Source organism: Hyperolius riggenbachi, chromosome 12, assembly GCF_040937935.1.
Source record: "Hyperolius riggenbachi isolate aHypRig1 chromosome 12, aHypRig1.pri, whole genome shotgun sequence".
In the NCBI taxonomy this organism is placed as follows: Eukaryota; Metazoa; Chordata; class Amphibia; order Anura; family Hyperoliidae; genus Hyperolius; species Hyperolius riggenbachi.
In genome coordinates this window covers 91,652,711-91,669,900 of record NC_090657.1, presented here as the reverse complement: position 1 = coordinate 91,669,900, position 17,190 = coordinate 91,652,711, and the positions used below count along the sequence as shown (strand labels likewise).

The window sequence follows — 17,190 nt, the reverse complement described above, 5'->3', positions numbered from 1 at the left end:
AGGTAAGTATTTGACCTGAGGGTCTCCTCAAGTACACTAGAAGTCTTTATTAGGGCTCGTTCACACTGAAGGCGTTTTTGGATTCTTTTGAGCACCTGTGATTTTTCAAAATCACCCTGAAAGCGCTTACACTATGCTATCCTATGCGCTAGTTCAGACTGGGGCCATCCATCCGCTTTTCGTTCAGAGAAGCATTGCATGGACCATTTTCGGGGTGATTTTGTTACAATGGAAGGTACAGGAAAACTGAAAAACACTCACAAAAATCCCTTTTTGTGTTCACTTTTTTAAGAATAAATGCATTGTATATATTCTTCTCCAGATCAAAGAGTTTACTTCCTGACTCACGTCAGGAAGTGAAAAAAATGGAATGGCTCTGCAAAAACGCCTACAAAAGCGCTTACCAAAAACGGCCAACGAACAGAAATCGCCGGGAAGGGGGGGGGGGGGGGAAATGGCTTCAAAAAACATCCAATGCGAACACTAACGCGATCGGAACGCAATGTGAATGAGGCCTTACAGCTGGTAGGTTTCTGCTACAAACTGCTAGCATGACATGGCCCTTCTTGTTACCACAAGTAGGTGATCATGAAGAGGGTTGACAAAGCTTTGTGAAGGATCTGCGTGCAAAAAACAGGGGCGCCTTTACTCGTCATATTTTTATAGGAGAAAAATTACTAAGGATTTCATCACCTCAATGAAGCAGACCCCAAAACCAAAATTTTAGGACCTACTAATGGGTCAAAAACAGGGACATATTCATCTGCTATAACCAACAGTCCCTACTGGAAGGTATAGAATAGTGATCAACCACCCAGCTGCTGCTGGAGGGTCAGATCAAAATTTGCTCAAGTCACGTTGATGCATAATGTAACAGAATATAAACAACACACATACCCCTTTTCCTTGCAAGATGGCTTCCATCCAGTCTCTCCTGAAATGAAAGAAGAAGTCAGCCCTGCAGCCACACATCCACGTATCATGCTTTTCTCACATGTACACACTTACGTATGCCTGGGATACACTCTACTGGGATCTGCCGCACACCCTCCTTGAAACACGTTAAGCCAGGATACACTTTGCGGATCTGGGCCTGCCTACGTTCAATCAACTTTTTGATTATCTGCATTAAACAAACAAAATGATAAAGAGACCACCCAAAGGCTTGCAATCAAGTGTACAAATTCTAAGTTCCATTTAAGGAGGAGGCACTAATTTCAAAATGCATAAAATACTGGACTTCAGAGTTTATTCATTTTCAAATCTTTGCTGCAAAACGGAACCATCTGAAAAGTTGTGCATGAAAATTACCATTAGCTGACCCTGACACTAGACTCATAAGATGCCTCACTAGAATATATGCTAAAGCCCAATTTCCATGCCCAAAACTAGGCATGTACTTATAACTATCACCCTTAGAGGATTGTTCTGGGAGGATTTCTGGGAAAGATTTTAGTACAGACACACTGCTCAGCAGTTTTTTTCTATTCTATGGGGCAAAGAGGGGCAAGGGAGCAAAAGGTGTCCCGATGCAGACACTAGAACAAAAGAACAGAGGTGGGTCATTAGTGATCCAACATGACTGATCACTAACCAGGATGTAAATGGAGTATTGGAACACCTGTACTCCCACAAGAATGCCCTTTCAATAAAAAAAAAAAAAAAAAAAAAAAAAGTTTCAGGCAAAGAAAATGGGATGAGGGATGAGCCTCCAAATTTGGAAATCCACTCCAAACGTGTCAGAACAGAAACAGATGTGGCCTGTGGTAGAGGCGGTTAACTCACCCTGGTCACAGCGCTCCACAGCACGTTCCATCTCTCCGACACTTCCTCCTTCTCGCTGTGAAGAAGGATGTATCAGAGTAGAAGAAGGCTGCACGCGCCGTCCATGCAAGGCGGTGAGTACCTGGGCCCGCCCACACCACACCCCTTCCCCTTTATATGGCCTGCTGCTCCCAAGTCAATGTTGCTAGCATGTTCCCAAATCATTGGGTGATTTTAAACTTAGGTTAGGGTGGGGACCCCGAGAGAAGGCTGCACGTGCTGTCCCTGCAAACATGCTTCGCAGCGTGGAACCAATGTCTCTCTCAATAAGAGAAAGGTAAGGTCCCCTAATAAGTTGAATAATGTGCATAAGTTTTCTTCCATTATTTGTATTGTGAGATGCATTAGTTCTTAATGCACCTGTTCTACTGCAATGAGCACAATTGTGCCTTTGTGAGGCTTATTAGCCCTATGCAGTGAGTTTGTCAGGTGCATCTTGGTTAGATGCACGCCCATTTCATTGAATCTCTTGTTGAATACTATCCAGTATATCAATGGAGTCTGGGAACACCTGTACTCCTCCACAAGAATGCCCTTTTCATTTAAAAAAAAAAAAGTTTCAGGCAAAGAAAATGGGATGAGGGATGAGCCTCCAAATTTGGAAATCCACTCCAAACGTGTCAGAACAGAAACAGATGTGGCCTGTGGTAGAGGCGGTTAACTCACCCTGGTCACAGCGCTCCACAGCACGTTCCATCTCTCCGACACTTCCTCCTTCTCGCTGTGAAGAAGGATGTATCAGAGTAGAAGAAGGCTGCACGCGCCGTCCATGCAAGGCGGTGAGTACCTGGGCCCGCCCACACCACACCCCTTCCCCTTTATATGGCCTGCTGCTCCCAAGTCAATGTTGCTAGCATGTTCCCAAATCATTGGGTGATTTTAAACTTAGGTTAGGGTGGGGACCCCGAGAGAAGGCTGCACGTGCTGTCCCTGCAAACATGCTTCGCAGCGTGGAACCAATGTCTCTCTCAATAAGAGAAAGGTAAGGTCCCCTAATAAGTTGAATAATGTGCATAAGTTTTCTTCCATTATTTGTATTGTGAGATGCATTAGTTCTTAATGCACCTGTTCTACTGCAATGAGCACAATTGTGCCTTTGTGAGGCTTATTAGCCCTATGCAGTGAGTTTGTCAGGTGCATCTTGGTTAGATGCACGCCCATTTCATTGAATCTCTTGTTGAATACTATCCAGTATATCAATGGAGTCTGGGAACACCTGTACTCCTCCACAAGAATGCCCTTTTCATTTAAAAAAAAAAAAGTTTCAGGCAATGAAAATGGGATGAGGGATGAGCTTCCAAATATGGAAATCCATTCCAAACGTGTCAGAACAGAAACAAATGTGGCCTGTGGTAGAGGCGGTTAACTCACCCTGGTCACAGCGCTCCATAGCACGTTCCATCTCTCCGACACTTCCTCCTTCTCGCTGTGAAGGAGGATGTATCAGAGTGATGGAGAACCGTGCTCAGAGGCAACAATCAGGGTGAATTAACCCTCTCTGCTGCGCGCCACACTTGTTTCTGTTCTGACACATTCGGAAGCGGAAAAAACATCTCTCCAACAGCACTCTTCCTGCTGGAAGGCATACAGGAAAATTATTTCCAAGTATATGACAGCATGAGGTAACTAATAATGACAGCAGATGGTTCCATACATACCTCCTTCTGTTTCTTTATGATGTGAGACAGCTCAGTATAGGGAATACGAGGATTCAGCTCACATTCCATCAAGGTGGCTCCTTCATAGTCTTTGATATACCCTAGATAGCGGCTCTTAGGAACCTTGATGTCCTTTGAAAAGCCCTGTGAAAAAAAAATAGAAGATTCTATATTAAATGAAGAGGAGTATAAATACTGAAGGAAATTAATGTATTGAAGCTTATTAGCTACCGCACAAATGAAATCACCACACCAGTAGATGCACTCCACACGCACAACGCTCTTTTGCTTAAATCTTTTAGTGTGTTTAACATAAAGGTGGGTACACATGCATGATTACAGTCACCCACAGGGATTGGGACTCCATCCCTCTGGAAACCAGTTTGGGGCCAAGTGCTGTACAGACGTGTTGCTTGCCTATAAGTCAACACATTCTGTTGCTATGCATCCTACGATGTAGCATCTTCAAACAGGGGGGTAAGGTGGAGAACAATGCGCTTGGCAGAGAGGAGCTGACCTTGGCAACGCATCAGGACCACCTGAAAGGCTGCCTCAGCCACTAACTACCCTTGGTACAAAACTTTAGGTTTCTCAACATTACTAAAAACATGTATCTCTTTGTAAATAACTGTTTATATTCCCACTCTGTGGTGGGTACCTTCAACTCAGGCACCCCTTAGCACGCATTAAATGTGAGGAATATTCTAGAATTGTGCATGTCCTTTAAAATCATTACATTAGGATTTAAATTAACTACAAATACGTATTTAAGTCTGTTTATGTACCATTTCCCTTATTTTTATTTCAAAATTTACTACAATGAAATTATGAATTGACTAATAAGCTCAAGTCCCCACTGATCCAGCAATAGTCTCCCCACCACTGAGGAGAACGTGTGGAGAATCTACAGTCAATGCACTAGCCTCAGGTTTATAATCCCTGAAAATGTCATTGTTCTCATAGCTTGTTGAAGTTCACAGGTTTTATTTTTTTGCAGACCAAAAAAGCGAATCAATGCAGGACCTAATTTACAATGCTTGAAGGCTGATCTTCTAAATATCATGCTGTGCAGCCTATTGAATGTATTCTCTGCTATTGTACAATGCCAGCAGTGGATTCATTTTAGCACTGCCAGGGGAGAGCTGTACAAACTGTCAGCTAAAAGACGAGCCTGAGAAAAATGGGCCAGGATGTTAACATGGAAAACGACAGGTTCAGACCCAGCGTGATGCTGCACTGCTGACAGGCTCATTTCCTTACAGCAACAAAAGCATCAAGCTTTATGGCTTCCTACACGTAACTGTATGTAAGATGAAAGCAGACAGCTCGTGTGCGCTGCCAGTAGAAGAAAGGGATGAATAGGCAAATTAAATAAATATATGGTCAATACATACTCTGCTTCAGTACAACTGAAAAACGTTTTAATCCTTGTACAGACAACAGAATTCTGCTACCCAAATAAACAGTGCCGGCGGTTCCATGGAGGCAAAGGGGGCAATTGCCCCAGTGCCCCAACGTGGCTCTCCCCCTTTTCTCCAGCTATGGTGACCCTATTCATGTCTGCAGGGAATGAGAAAGAGAAGAAGTCCAGAGCAAAGAGCAGCCTCCTGTGTCCCGCCTGCATTAGATAAGACTCTGCTATGTGTACTCTCTGCATTTGTGGGGTAAAAGACAAGGGAAATAATGGGTACCCCAACAATGTTGAGGACATAGGATGGACACCTACTGATACTGTGACTGGGGGGGTATGATAGGACGCCCCCAAGTTACTTTTGCCCTGGGGCCCCATTGTAGCTATGACCGGCCCTGCAAATAAACTGTATGAGTGACAGTCTGTACAGACATCCCTGATCCAGCCAAGTCCACTCCACCTTGCACTAGGGAACACAAATGAGGCACACTGGATGTTTCTGGCTGGTTGCTGATGCAGTCCCCTAAAACACAGGGCCCAAACCTCTGCTCCATTGCACAGTTAATGCTGCTCCGATGAACGAGTCTGTACAGACTAAAACATTGTTGAATTATGATTTGCAGACAGACCATAAATCAACATCTGAACACTGCTTTTTTTTGAACTTAGAGGACAACTGTAGCGAGAGGTATACGGAGGCTGCCATATTTATTTCTTATAAGCAATACCAGTTGCCTGGCTGTCTTGCTGATCCTCTGCGACTAAGGGTACGTACAGACATACGATAACGATCGTTCGTTCTGAACGACGAACGATGTTAAAGGAGGTATCGGCCGATGATCGTTTGAAGAAAGGCTACTTTGAACATCGTTCGTGTACGAACGATCTTGGAACGAGCGTTGCGTGCGCAACATAATGTATAAACTGATTTCAAACACAAGTGTCAAAAAGAACTGTTTGAGCATGTGCAAAGCTTTGAGAACGAACGATGAACGACCGATCGTTGTACAGACATTACTTTTTGAACGATGGTCGTTGGAAAAGATCTGGAAGAATGGATCGTTCTTTACCAACGACATATCTCGTTGGTCGGTCGTTTTAATGATCGTTAGTGCACTTTTTACGAACGATCGTCGGGCAATGCCGTCGGTAACGATCGTTTTAAACGACTATAGTCGCATGTCTGTACGCACCCTAATACTTTTAGCCATGCAGCAGATCAGGGGTCTCTGACATGATCGTCAGATCTGACAAGTTTAGCTGCATGCTTGTTTCTGGTGCGCTGCAGGCAAATAGATCAGTAGGGCTGCCAGGCAACTGGTATTGTTTAAGAGGAAATAAATATGGCAGCCTCCATATAATGTTCACTACAGTTGTCCTTTAACTGAAGTCTTCATAGGCAGGGATCAAACTTGTCCTTGTGGTTTTGCAAGCACCCTGTAATCGCATTTTCTGTGTACAATTTTTGCATTTGTTTGTTGTTTTCACACTCTGCAAAATACATTTACATTGAAAATGTATGCGATGTGCAAAAAAAGCAGAAGGTTGAAAAATAAGCATGGATAATTGTGAAAACTCTGCTTCCCGAGCACCCATTGACTTGGCCGCCTATGGCAAAATGTGCGCTAATTCACTAAGTGTGATCCCTTTCTTAGAGTATGACATTCAAGTATAGACAAAAAGACACTCACCTGCTTCTTAAAATATCCAATAGCATATTCATCTGCATATGTGAGGAAATAGAGGATGTTATGTTTAATATGGTATTCCTTTAAATGGTTCATCAGATGGGTGCCATATCCCTGAGATTAAAAAAGACAGCAATCCGATTAATAAAAATGTATGGACAGTTTCCTTCAAATTATATCTAAGCCTACTTAATAGATTATACAGTATTTGCAGAAATACCTGACTTTTACCCCTAAATACTGGTCATGTGTCCTGTGGCTATTCTTACTAAACCAGTTTATACATTTGAGTGTCTACCAGACAGCAGAATACTGCATCCTCTCCTTCAGATTTACATTGTGTGGTTTAATTCAATCCCCCAGCTGCTGTGTCACTTCACATGTGTGGGTGTTACTGGGTGGATGGAAGAAATGTGAAAGCTCTTCACATGAAGGCTGTGTACAAAAAAATGAGATACAAGCAGATAGGAGTAATAGGTACACGGCTAATCTGTTCATATATAGACTGTGAGGTAATCGTTAGGAACAGAGACAGAGCAGGATCTGTCAATAGCAGTTTTCAGAGAATAATTGCAGGATAAAATGAAAACTCCTCTTTCCCAATAGGCCATTTGATTTTTTACTAGTTACTAGCTACCCTGAAAGCTGTATGGGCACATTTTTGTGGCTGACGTTACACTGAAAAAACCCAAGTAAAAGATGCAAGAGATACACTGGGGCAGAGGGCTGTGCGGGTCCAATTTTTCAGACCGCGCCCCGACACGACCCGCAACCTGCTTTCTGGTGAATCTGGTACCCGCACCCACAGACCCGCTACCCTCACCCGACCCGCAACCCGATAAAAAGCAAAACTGACCCGATGCAGGCCTTTACGCTGGGGCACCCTGCAGCAGGACCCAGTGCTTAAATGTTATTTGCCAGATAGACCGAGATTTCAATACAAGAAAGACTCTTAGATACTCTCTGCCATGAACGAGGGGAATTTCCAATGGATTTTTGGAAATAGAGGCAGTTGGCTCACTTCGTATGCCTCTCTGGCCGGGCCAATAAGGATGACGAATCAAAGTCAAAAATTGTAAATCTTGGTTAATAGTAAAATCAAAATTAAACATGGTATTTCTGTATTTTATAGACTGTTGATAAATTCTGTGTACCCAGACATCCCTAAATATATGGCGGAATGGGAGAGAGAAATGGGGATACCCGGCTCAGATATGCAAAAGACTGTAGCCTTAGGATTAGCACATACATCTTCTTTTGGATCACCTATCCAAGAAATCAACTTCAAACTGCTTGCTCGATGGTATATGACCCCGGACAAGATACATAAGATATATTCAGAAAGTTTGGATGAATGTTGGAGAGGCTGTGGGGGTTTGGAAACACACTTTCATATATGGTGGACCAAAAATCACGGCTTTCTGGGATGCTACTCTTGAGGTGGTGGAATGAATTGTGGGAGAAAATCTCGAGGGAACCTTGGGTTATCTTATTACATGGTATTAAAACAGGGGTAAAGAGCTATAAAAAGTCAATTATACCTTCATTACTTAACGCAGCTAAGAGTTTAGTACCCAGATATTGGAAGTCGCATACAGTCCCTACAGTAAAGGAATGGTCTGAGGTAGTAAATAGACTGTCGACATTCGATGAATTACATTTCCTGAAACTGAATAAGCCAGATAAATATTATGCAAAATGGAGAAGGTGGCCAGAGTTTAAGGAAAATGAAAGATACGCAGAATTTTTCTCTTTCTAATATCAAGAATGATAAGAATAATTAATCTATTTTCTCTATATGATGTATTAAACATTTAGTCGACTCTCCCTGGCAGATAGATGAATAAAGATAATTAATGCTTGGTTTATGGAACATGGGAAATGGATATACCGTATATACTCGCATACAAGCCGAATTTTTGACCCCCAAAAAGGGGGTCAAAAGTGTGTGTGTGTGTGTGTGTGTGTGTGTGTGTGTGTGTGTGTGTGTGTGTGTGTGGGGGGGGGGGGGGGGGGGGGGGGTTGGCTTGTATGCAAGTCTTCCCTGGTGGTCTAGTGGTGGGTGGTCCGCGCCCCGCTCCCCCCCTCCCCGCGGCCGCCGCTGCTATTCCCTGCTTAGGCAGCGGCCGCTTCCTAATCCGCGTTCCCCTTCTGAAACTTTTCAGAGTGTATCACAGCAGCGCGCCCGGCGCTGCTGCTGTGACGATGCAGGGGGCAGGAAAGAGCGGTTCCCTTGGTAACGGCGATACAGATCGCCGCTATAGGGAGCCGCGCTCTTTCCTGCACTCTGCATCGTCACAGCAGCAGCGCCGGGCGCGCTGCTGTGATACACTCTGAGAAAGTTCAGAAGAGGAACGCGGATTAGGAAGAGGACCGCTGCCTAAGCAGGTAATAGCAGCAGTGGCCGCGGGGGGAGCGGGGAGCGGAGGGGAGCACTACCTACCTATGCTGGGCACTATACTGGCTAAACTGGGCACTATACTAGCTAAACTGGGCACTATACTAGCTAAACTGGGCACTACACTGGCTAAACTGGGCACTATACTAGCTAAACTGGGCACTATACTGGCTAAACTGGGCACTATATTGGCTAAACTGGGCACTATACTAGCCATACTGGGGCACTATACTAGCTAAACTGGGCACTATACTGGCTAAACTAGGCACTATACTGGCTAAACTGGGCACTATACTAGCCATACTGGGGCACTATACTAGCTAAACTGGGCACTACCTACCCATACTGGGCACTATACTGGCTATACTGGGCACTATACTGGCTATACTGGGCACTATACTGGCTATACTGGACACTTTACTAGCTATACTGGGCACTATACTAGCTATACTGGACACTACCTACCTATACTGGGCACTATACTAGCTATAGTGGGACACACTGGGGGGCTGCACCAATCCAGCATTTCCTACCCCCGGCTTATATGGGGGTCAATCATTTTCCCTGTTTTTTTCAGGAAAAGTTGGGGGGGTCGGCTTATATGCGGGTCGGCTTATATGCGAGTATATACGGTACCACCTCGGAAGGAAAAGACAGGAACTAATAAGTGATTTGTTTTGCTTTTTTCTTTTGTTGTGTTCTTTCTTTTTGTCTTTAAAGTGCAATTAGAGAGATAAAAGTATTAGAATCAAAATAATGGAGAAGGAAGGAATTACTGCGAATAGAAAATAGGCTGTTTTGTATAGTTCAACTTATAGTATATAATGACCATTGTAAACCACTGTATTTGTAAGTCGGATGGAGTGCGTTATATATATCTTGAACTGTGGTATTTTTATGTAAATTTTGTAGACCTAAAAATATAAATATATTAAAAAGAAAGACGGGAACCTAAACATTTTTTTAGCATCTAGCTGTGTAAACTCCCCTAGAGTATTAAGAAACCCATGACAAAAAGCAGGGTTCTACCCATGCAGGACCTGTAGGGCAGTGTTTCTCAACATTTTATTGGTATGTACCCCTTTTAAAACCCTGTACTCACCAAGTACCCCCTAGCATAGTAAACATTATCACAAGTACCCCTTGACAAATATATATTTAATCATAGTACATGATAATTGGTTCTAAACAATTTCCAAGCATTTGCTATTGCTTTTAATTAGCTAAAATACTCATTTGGTGGTGTTTAAATAAGATTTATCATTTTCTAAAACACTAAATTTGTTATTCTTGGTTAAGTATATCAAGCCCGAGTACCCCCTGGAACCATCAGAAGTACCCCCTGGGGTACGCATACCACACGTTGAGAACCTAGGCTGTAGGACATGCAGGGAGGGATTAAAGGGAATGTCCAAGCAAAATAAAAAAAGGAGTTTCCCTTACCTGGGGCTTCTACCAGCCCCATGCAGCCATCCTGTGCCCTCGTAGTCACTCACTGCTGCTCCGATCCCCCGCTGGCAGCTTGCCGACCTCGGAGGTCGGCAGGACGCATTGCGTACATTTTTACGCATTCCTGCTAGTGCAGGAACATTAACACATACATTTTTACGCGTTACTGGTTCAATGCGTACATTTTTACGCATTGAACCAGTAACGTGTAAAAATTTATGTGTTAATGTTCCTGCACTAGCGGGAATGCGTAAAAATGTACGCAATGCGTCCCGCCGACCTCCGAGGTCGGCAAGCTGCCAGAGGGGGACTGGAGCCGCAGTGAGTGACTACGAGGGCACAGGATGGCTGCATGGGGCTGGTAGAAGCCCCAGGTAAGGGAAACTCATTTTTTTATTTTGCTTGGACATTCCCTTTAACTGTCAAAACTAACTTTGTCACCTCTAGATCTATTGGGATGGAGGGGCATCACTTCATAAAAGGGGGAGGGGACACATCAGCAAGGGCCTCAAGCAGCATAGTGTCTCAAGACACTTCCTTCAACAACACAGGTCATGTTCTAGTCTTAGAATTTGTGGGATACAAAAGCTTGTCCCAGGGTGAAGGGAGGGAGGGTGCAATAGGGAAAGGGAGGTGTGGAGGTTGAAGGCTCGTTCAAGATCAGTTCCCTGGATGTGCTGGGTCTCCACACTGACATCGACCTTAATTGCTTTATTAGTAGTAAGTAGGCCCATGTTTTCATGTGGGTGACCACTGGCCCTTTAAGACATTGAGACAGGGGCTTTTTGTCCTGGTTGGTTCCAACATGAGCTGATGGGGAGTGGCTATCTTATTTATTTTATTGGTAATTGTTGCATGTATACCAGGTTGTACAATCCATTAGATTTGGGTTGTGGACACGAGTATTGGCATGTGTATGGTGATAACCCGATGAGTTGCTAAGCAACAAAACACGTCAGGCGGACCTACGGAGCGACCTGCTGTGTTTGTTGCCATTCGCTGGATGTGGTGCCGACGTTAACACACATTTTTCCTTAGATCTAGCCACCAAGATTGTGACACGGGCCAAAGATTGCCATTCAGCTGGTTGATGCACCATGTGTCCACCCATAAGCTGGGTACTTGCAAGCTTCAAATTGGTTGCAAGCTTCAAATGGTCTAGCAATGCACTTGTTGGAGACTCATACTGGTCAGTGACTGCTACAAGTCTTTAGACTGTCAATTTTTTATTAGATCTTTCATTAAAGACTATACAATTTTACGCTATGAGAGTATTTTTTAATGACTGATCCAGGGGTTATATGGTGACTGAAGGCCAAGTGTCGTGCAGTTTTTTCTGAGTGGCGTCGGGGGTGGCCTGTACCCCAGGTGCGCAGATTGCCTTCCTGGGAGTCAGGAAACAGGAAGGCGGGGGGGGGGGGTGTCCTTGTGGACATCAGACATTGCCTATGTGCACATTCTCTGTGTCACCTGCTGGATATTTATTGGTGGCTATCACATCTTTTACTTTATGCCTGGTACACACCATGCAGTTTCCCATCAGATGGATGGGTTGAACTGATAATGTAGACAGGTCCAATATGATTTACAATCGTTCTCCCGATTACTTCTGTACAAAATCAATTAAAAAAAAAAAAATCTATCAGATATCAGATCAGACCAGTCGAACATTATCAATTCGACCAGTCTATGTGACAGGGAATTGCAAGTTGAGTACCAGGCATAAGCACTAAATACATTTAGTTGAAGAGCGCTCCATCAAAGAGACTATCTAGTTAAATCGATGTTTATACCAAGCTAGAGGAAACAATTGAAGAATTTTCTTAATTTTTATACCTTGATTTGAGCGCCTAAAATACCGGTACTGTCTAACTAAAATATACAAGCAAAATTATTTGCCAACAACTACACAGCATAATGGGGAAAAAAGATTTTAAATGATAATTCAGTAGGCAGTAGCAGTGGGAGTTTTCCGCCTCAGAGAGCACACTGCACTTGCTCAGACTGGCTTCCACTGGCCGAAGTTACGGGACCCCGTGGAGAAAAGACGGGAGGACGGTGGCATGGGAGCGATCCGTGCGGATGGGGCTAGAGGAAGCCCCAGGTATGTATAGATCTTTTAAAGTATGTTTATCTCTGGTACACTTTAAAAGCAAGTTAGCATTGGCACTTTCTGACTGCACTGCTTTGGTTTCAAAGATCTGCTATTCATTTATTGATCAACAATAATAAAATAAAAAATACAAAAAAAATTACAAACCTTGACTTGCTCATTGGAAGTGACTGCACAAAACACAATTTCTGTGAAGCCTTGAGTGGGGAACATTCGGAAACAGATTCCTCCAATAACACGGCCATCTTTAATAAGTGCAAGAGTTTTGTGTTTTCTGACAAAAAAAACAAAAACATAAAATGTGACCAAAAGAGATATGAAAATGGCACTAAATCCTTTCTATGCTTGGCCAGCATAAAAGCAAATTTGTAAAAATGTGCTTAAAGATGGAATTGAAGATGGCCCCCAAATAAAGGGTCCCCTTGATGACTTGATGTTTTTATTGATTGATATGCTCAATAAACAAGAGAGTGGTTTGTAAGTACAGTGGAGTCTTGCGTGATACCAATTGTAAGCACAGTCTGCACTATCTCTCCGCTTCTCTCAATTCAGCTAGACCTTTTTGAAGTGGTAAGACAGAAGGGCCGTCACACAGTGCCAGTACTCCTTTCCTCGGCATTGTACTGTTCTGTGAGCTTAGAACTGGGCTCACTCTACCTAGTAGCTCAGCCCTTATTGTGTGCTGGTGTCGCTTAATTTTGTGCAAGGGATAGCCTAATGATCAGAATGAAGACCAGAATGGAGAACTTACGGGTCAAAGACAAGACGCGTGATGTATTCTTTAGGCATTCGGGGAAGCTGGTGGGAGAAGACATTCTGTAGGCCTACAAGCCACATGAGAATCTTCTTATTAGACTTCTGAGACAAGGAGTTTCCAATAACATGAAACTCTATGATCCCCCTGCGCTCCTCCAGCCGTGCAGTCTCATCCCGCGCTGCATTTGCAGATAGTAAGCTCGTCTGCCACAGAATGAAGAATGGAGATCGATACATTGGAAGACACATTCAAGGATAGCAACAACAATTTGTATATTAGAAGAAACCTGAAATAACAGGGATGTGGAAGCTGCCTGCTGTGGTAGTAAAAAAAAAAAAAAAAAGACAGAGGCATGTTCCCATATGAAGGACATGCCTCTGTGTGCCCTCCTCGCGGCTCTCAGTGCCCCATGTGCCCCGCTAGACCCCCCTGGAATTTGCAGACATGCAGCTCGTCACCAAGCTAATGGGGAAGGGGTGTCCCTTGCAGGAGTGGAACTCCTGCGTAACGCCCCTTCCCCACCTATCAGAGACTTCTTACTGGCTCTCCACCACCTGCTCTCCGCCTCTCCCCTGCACCCTCTATGCCAATCAGCACTCTCGGAGGAAAGCACAGAGCTACATCTGCAGCGTAGTGACTGAAAGGTCCCAGAAGTGATCTGGATGTAGGAGCGGCAGGAAGCAGTGATAATGGATGCCGCCTGATCCGGCTACCCCTCCTCAAACTCCTGAAACCAAAGGATCAGTTTACCAGCCAAGTTATGGGCATTTTTGAGGCCATAAAATGCAGCAGCTTCCATATTCCTCATTATAGGATGCTTTTAAAAAGTAAAATTTCATTTTTTTTTTCCCTTAAAGAGAATCCGAGCTGGGGTTCTAAGAATGATATCCGCACAAAGAGGCTCGGTCTGCCGATACAGCCCAGCCTCTGTTGCTATGTAGTGTCCCCCCCAGGACCCCCTGCTATGCCCCCATAAATCACAGCCGCGCTGTCGACACGCAGCATGTCGCAGCGGGCTGTGTTTACCTATGTAGTATCATAGGTAACTCACTGCTCCCCCCGCCTCCTGCATAGCTCCGGTCCCCGCCCGTGTCCCTTCCCTCCATTTAGCGGGGAGTGTAAAAAGGGCCTAAGCTGCGCTGCTTGAACTGTGCAGCTTAGTGAATCAACCCCTACTGATTTGTATGTGAGCCACATGTAGCCATCAAAAGAGCCACTTCTGGCTCCCAAGCCATAGGTTCCTTACACCTGTTTTAAGCAAATACAGAAAATTTAGAAATAAAAAGATAACAGCTAGGTATTTTTTTCCGTCTGCTCTCTGGGGGCGGAGTGCAGAACGGGAGAATTACTGTAGGAGAGTATTTACTTTTAAACCCCTCCTCTCAGGATTAATGCCTGTTTTGATAGAAGGTGCGCAAAAAAAAAAAAAAAAAAAAAATGCACAGTCAATTCTATTTAAGCAATACATTGCATCAAAAATGGCCTTTAGTCTTACATCTGGGCCCAGCATGGCAGCGGGATCAGTGATAGTCAGCATAACCTCATTCACCAACTCCATGGGAATGTCGCCCATAACACGGATTCTCTTGGCATCCTCCAGGGTCAGGCTGTCTGACAACTTCCTCTTCTCCCCTGTGTGAAATATACAAAAGCTATGGGTAAGAAAGTAAATCCATGAGACGCAAACTAGGAAACAAACTTACAGGCATCTTTAGCTTACAAAGTACAAGATCCAGTGAGCAAACTAAAAGCTGAAGTGGTGTGCTGGGGCTTGTAGTCACAATTGCTTCTTTGAATAATAAAGTCTTGATGGATTTGCATTTAATTGTGCTGGCATTTTTGTAAGCCTGTAAGCCAGGAGCGCAACTACAGATCATGGGCCCCCCCAGCAAAACTTTGATGGGGCTCGCAATACTCACAACCCTTCCCTTGTTTCTCTTTGGTGACCCTCAAAACATGGGTGTCCATCATACAAGGGTCATAAAATAAAGAGTGGCCATTAGGATCTTTGCAACCATAACAAGCGCAGCCACAAAAACACCAGATCTGAAGTGTCAGAGAAAGGGAAGGTTAGTAGTTGAGGCCCCCCACATCCCTGGCCCCCCTGCAGTCACAGGGGCTGTACCCCCTAGTTACGCCCTAGCCTGCAGCCCCCTCTCCTATTCCATTAATAGTATAAGTAAAATCTTAATTCCGAACACCTCGATTTTTGTGATTACAATGGCTATGTGCAGACAGTGTTCCTAGGTCTAGTGGAGGAGTATTACTATCAGAGAGGGGTGTGGCCAAGTGGCCATTCACCACCCCTCACAACTAGGACTTGGGATCAGTGCGTGGCTGTTTTTTTACTCAAACCCCTCCCATGGGATAGAATGGAGGGCAATGGAGGAACAGGATTTAGACAACAGTATCCCTGGAGTCTATAAAGGAGAGCTAGTCAGACCATTCTACAGAAGTAAGAGTCCACAGAGGCTGGCGCCACCTTCAGAAAAAAATTAAAAATAAATAAAATAGCTCTTTATTGAAAAAGTCATTAAAATGACATGCAGGAGTAAAACACAGCCATAGCGGCTGCTGCTGCTATGGCCATTTTTTACTCCTGCATGTCATTTTAATGACGCTTTCAATAAAGAGGTTAATGTTTTACTAAAGGTGCTGCCAGCCACTATGGCCTCTTACTTATACTGGTGCTGTGATCTAGGGCTTTAGCACACTGCACATCTTTTTTGCATAGGGTGCTCCCCTACACTGTTGGTTTTTGCATTCTACAGAAGTAACGCCGATCACATGACTGGCCTGGTGTACCAAATGACTTGCATTCTACAGCTTAGGAGAAACTAAATAATTCAGGATCAAAACTTAAAAACAATGACAAAGCCCTGTAAACCACCACAAATCTTTCAAAGAAGGTGATGTCATGTGACCACAACATTGTAATAAAAATACAGGATTTTATAAGCATGTGCTAAAATTAGAATGACAGAACAAAAAACATGTGAAGCAGGTGGTGGGTGCACAATAGTAAAAATACAGTGCCTGCAGAGTTAGTAAAAAAAAAAGGCTCCCTCTTGCCTCTTGTAATATCAACAAACAGGTTTAATTGCAGAACCTCTGCAGCATGTAACATTTGATACTAAACATATGAATGGTACCTGGTAGGGGTTCGGAAATCCCAGCATCTCCACTGGATGTTAGAGAGGAGCTGTTATTCAGGCTGTTGCTGAAGAGTGGAGCGCTGGGGGCTGCACTTGTGTTCACAGAAGCTAACGAGAGAAACAAGCATGTTTTAGAAGATACAAATCCCACTCCAAAAGGGCTTATTTTTAAAAACACCTCTCAGTAGAATTACAATGTGACTCCTTTCATAAGACGGCTTTCAGAATTTGCCCTGTTATAGAGGAGTTTGATGGGCACATTTCTGGTGGAGATTTTTAAGTTATGGTAGCATGGCATTTTATACATCCTCACTCTTAACACTTTCCGATGATATGGAAATCACAGCACCAATGCTCTGCCCCCCATAGCACAAATGTTGAACATAGTCCGAAATAAGAATAACTGCCTACCTGCCACTAGATGGCACTGTTACCCCCCAAAAAAACCAACTCCTTTTGATGAAAGTATCAGATTACACTCATCACCGGCGGCATCTGCCGCTACTATGCCCGCCTTCTGCCCTCATGAAATCACAAACATTTGCCTGTTCTTTTAAAACAGGGTGGGTAAGAGATTATATTATCTATTTTAATTAACATTATTAATGTAATTTAATGACAGTATGTTTGTTTAGGCTAAAGTTCCTCTTTAATCTCTAGTTATCTGCCTTGCAGTCACTGCCATGTATTCCTCTTTTCTTAATTTTCTCTGCTTAAAAAAACACAATAGAGAAATA

General features: G+C 43.8%; 1 protein-coding gene across 2 annotated transcripts in view; it reads right to left on the bottom strand.

The window, feature by feature from the left end:
- KAT2A (lysine acetyltransferase 2A) overlaps positions 1–17,190 on the bottom strand; it is a 67,139-nt gene that overhangs the window by 24,095 nt on the left and 25,854 nt on the right. For both annotated transcript variants that reach the window (XM_068263055.1, XM_068263054.1), the window contains exons 8-15: positions 16,451–16,561; positions 14,794–14,930; positions 13,293–13,501; positions 12,689–12,815; positions 6,585–6,695; positions 3,483–3,626; positions 1,009–1,123; positions 898–934 (exon numbers count right to left, since the gene is read on the bottom strand). In XM_068263055.1, the coding sequence (XP_068119156.1) occupies positions 898–934; positions 1,009–1,123; positions 3,483–3,626; positions 6,585–6,695; positions 12,689–12,815; positions 13,293–13,501; positions 14,794–14,930; positions 16,451–16,561 (991 nt within the window). The remainder of the gene's footprint in view (positions 1–897; positions 935–1,008; positions 1,124–3,482; positions 3,627–6,584; positions 6,696–12,688; positions 12,816–13,292; positions 13,502–14,793; positions 14,931–16,450; positions 16,562–17,190) is intronic.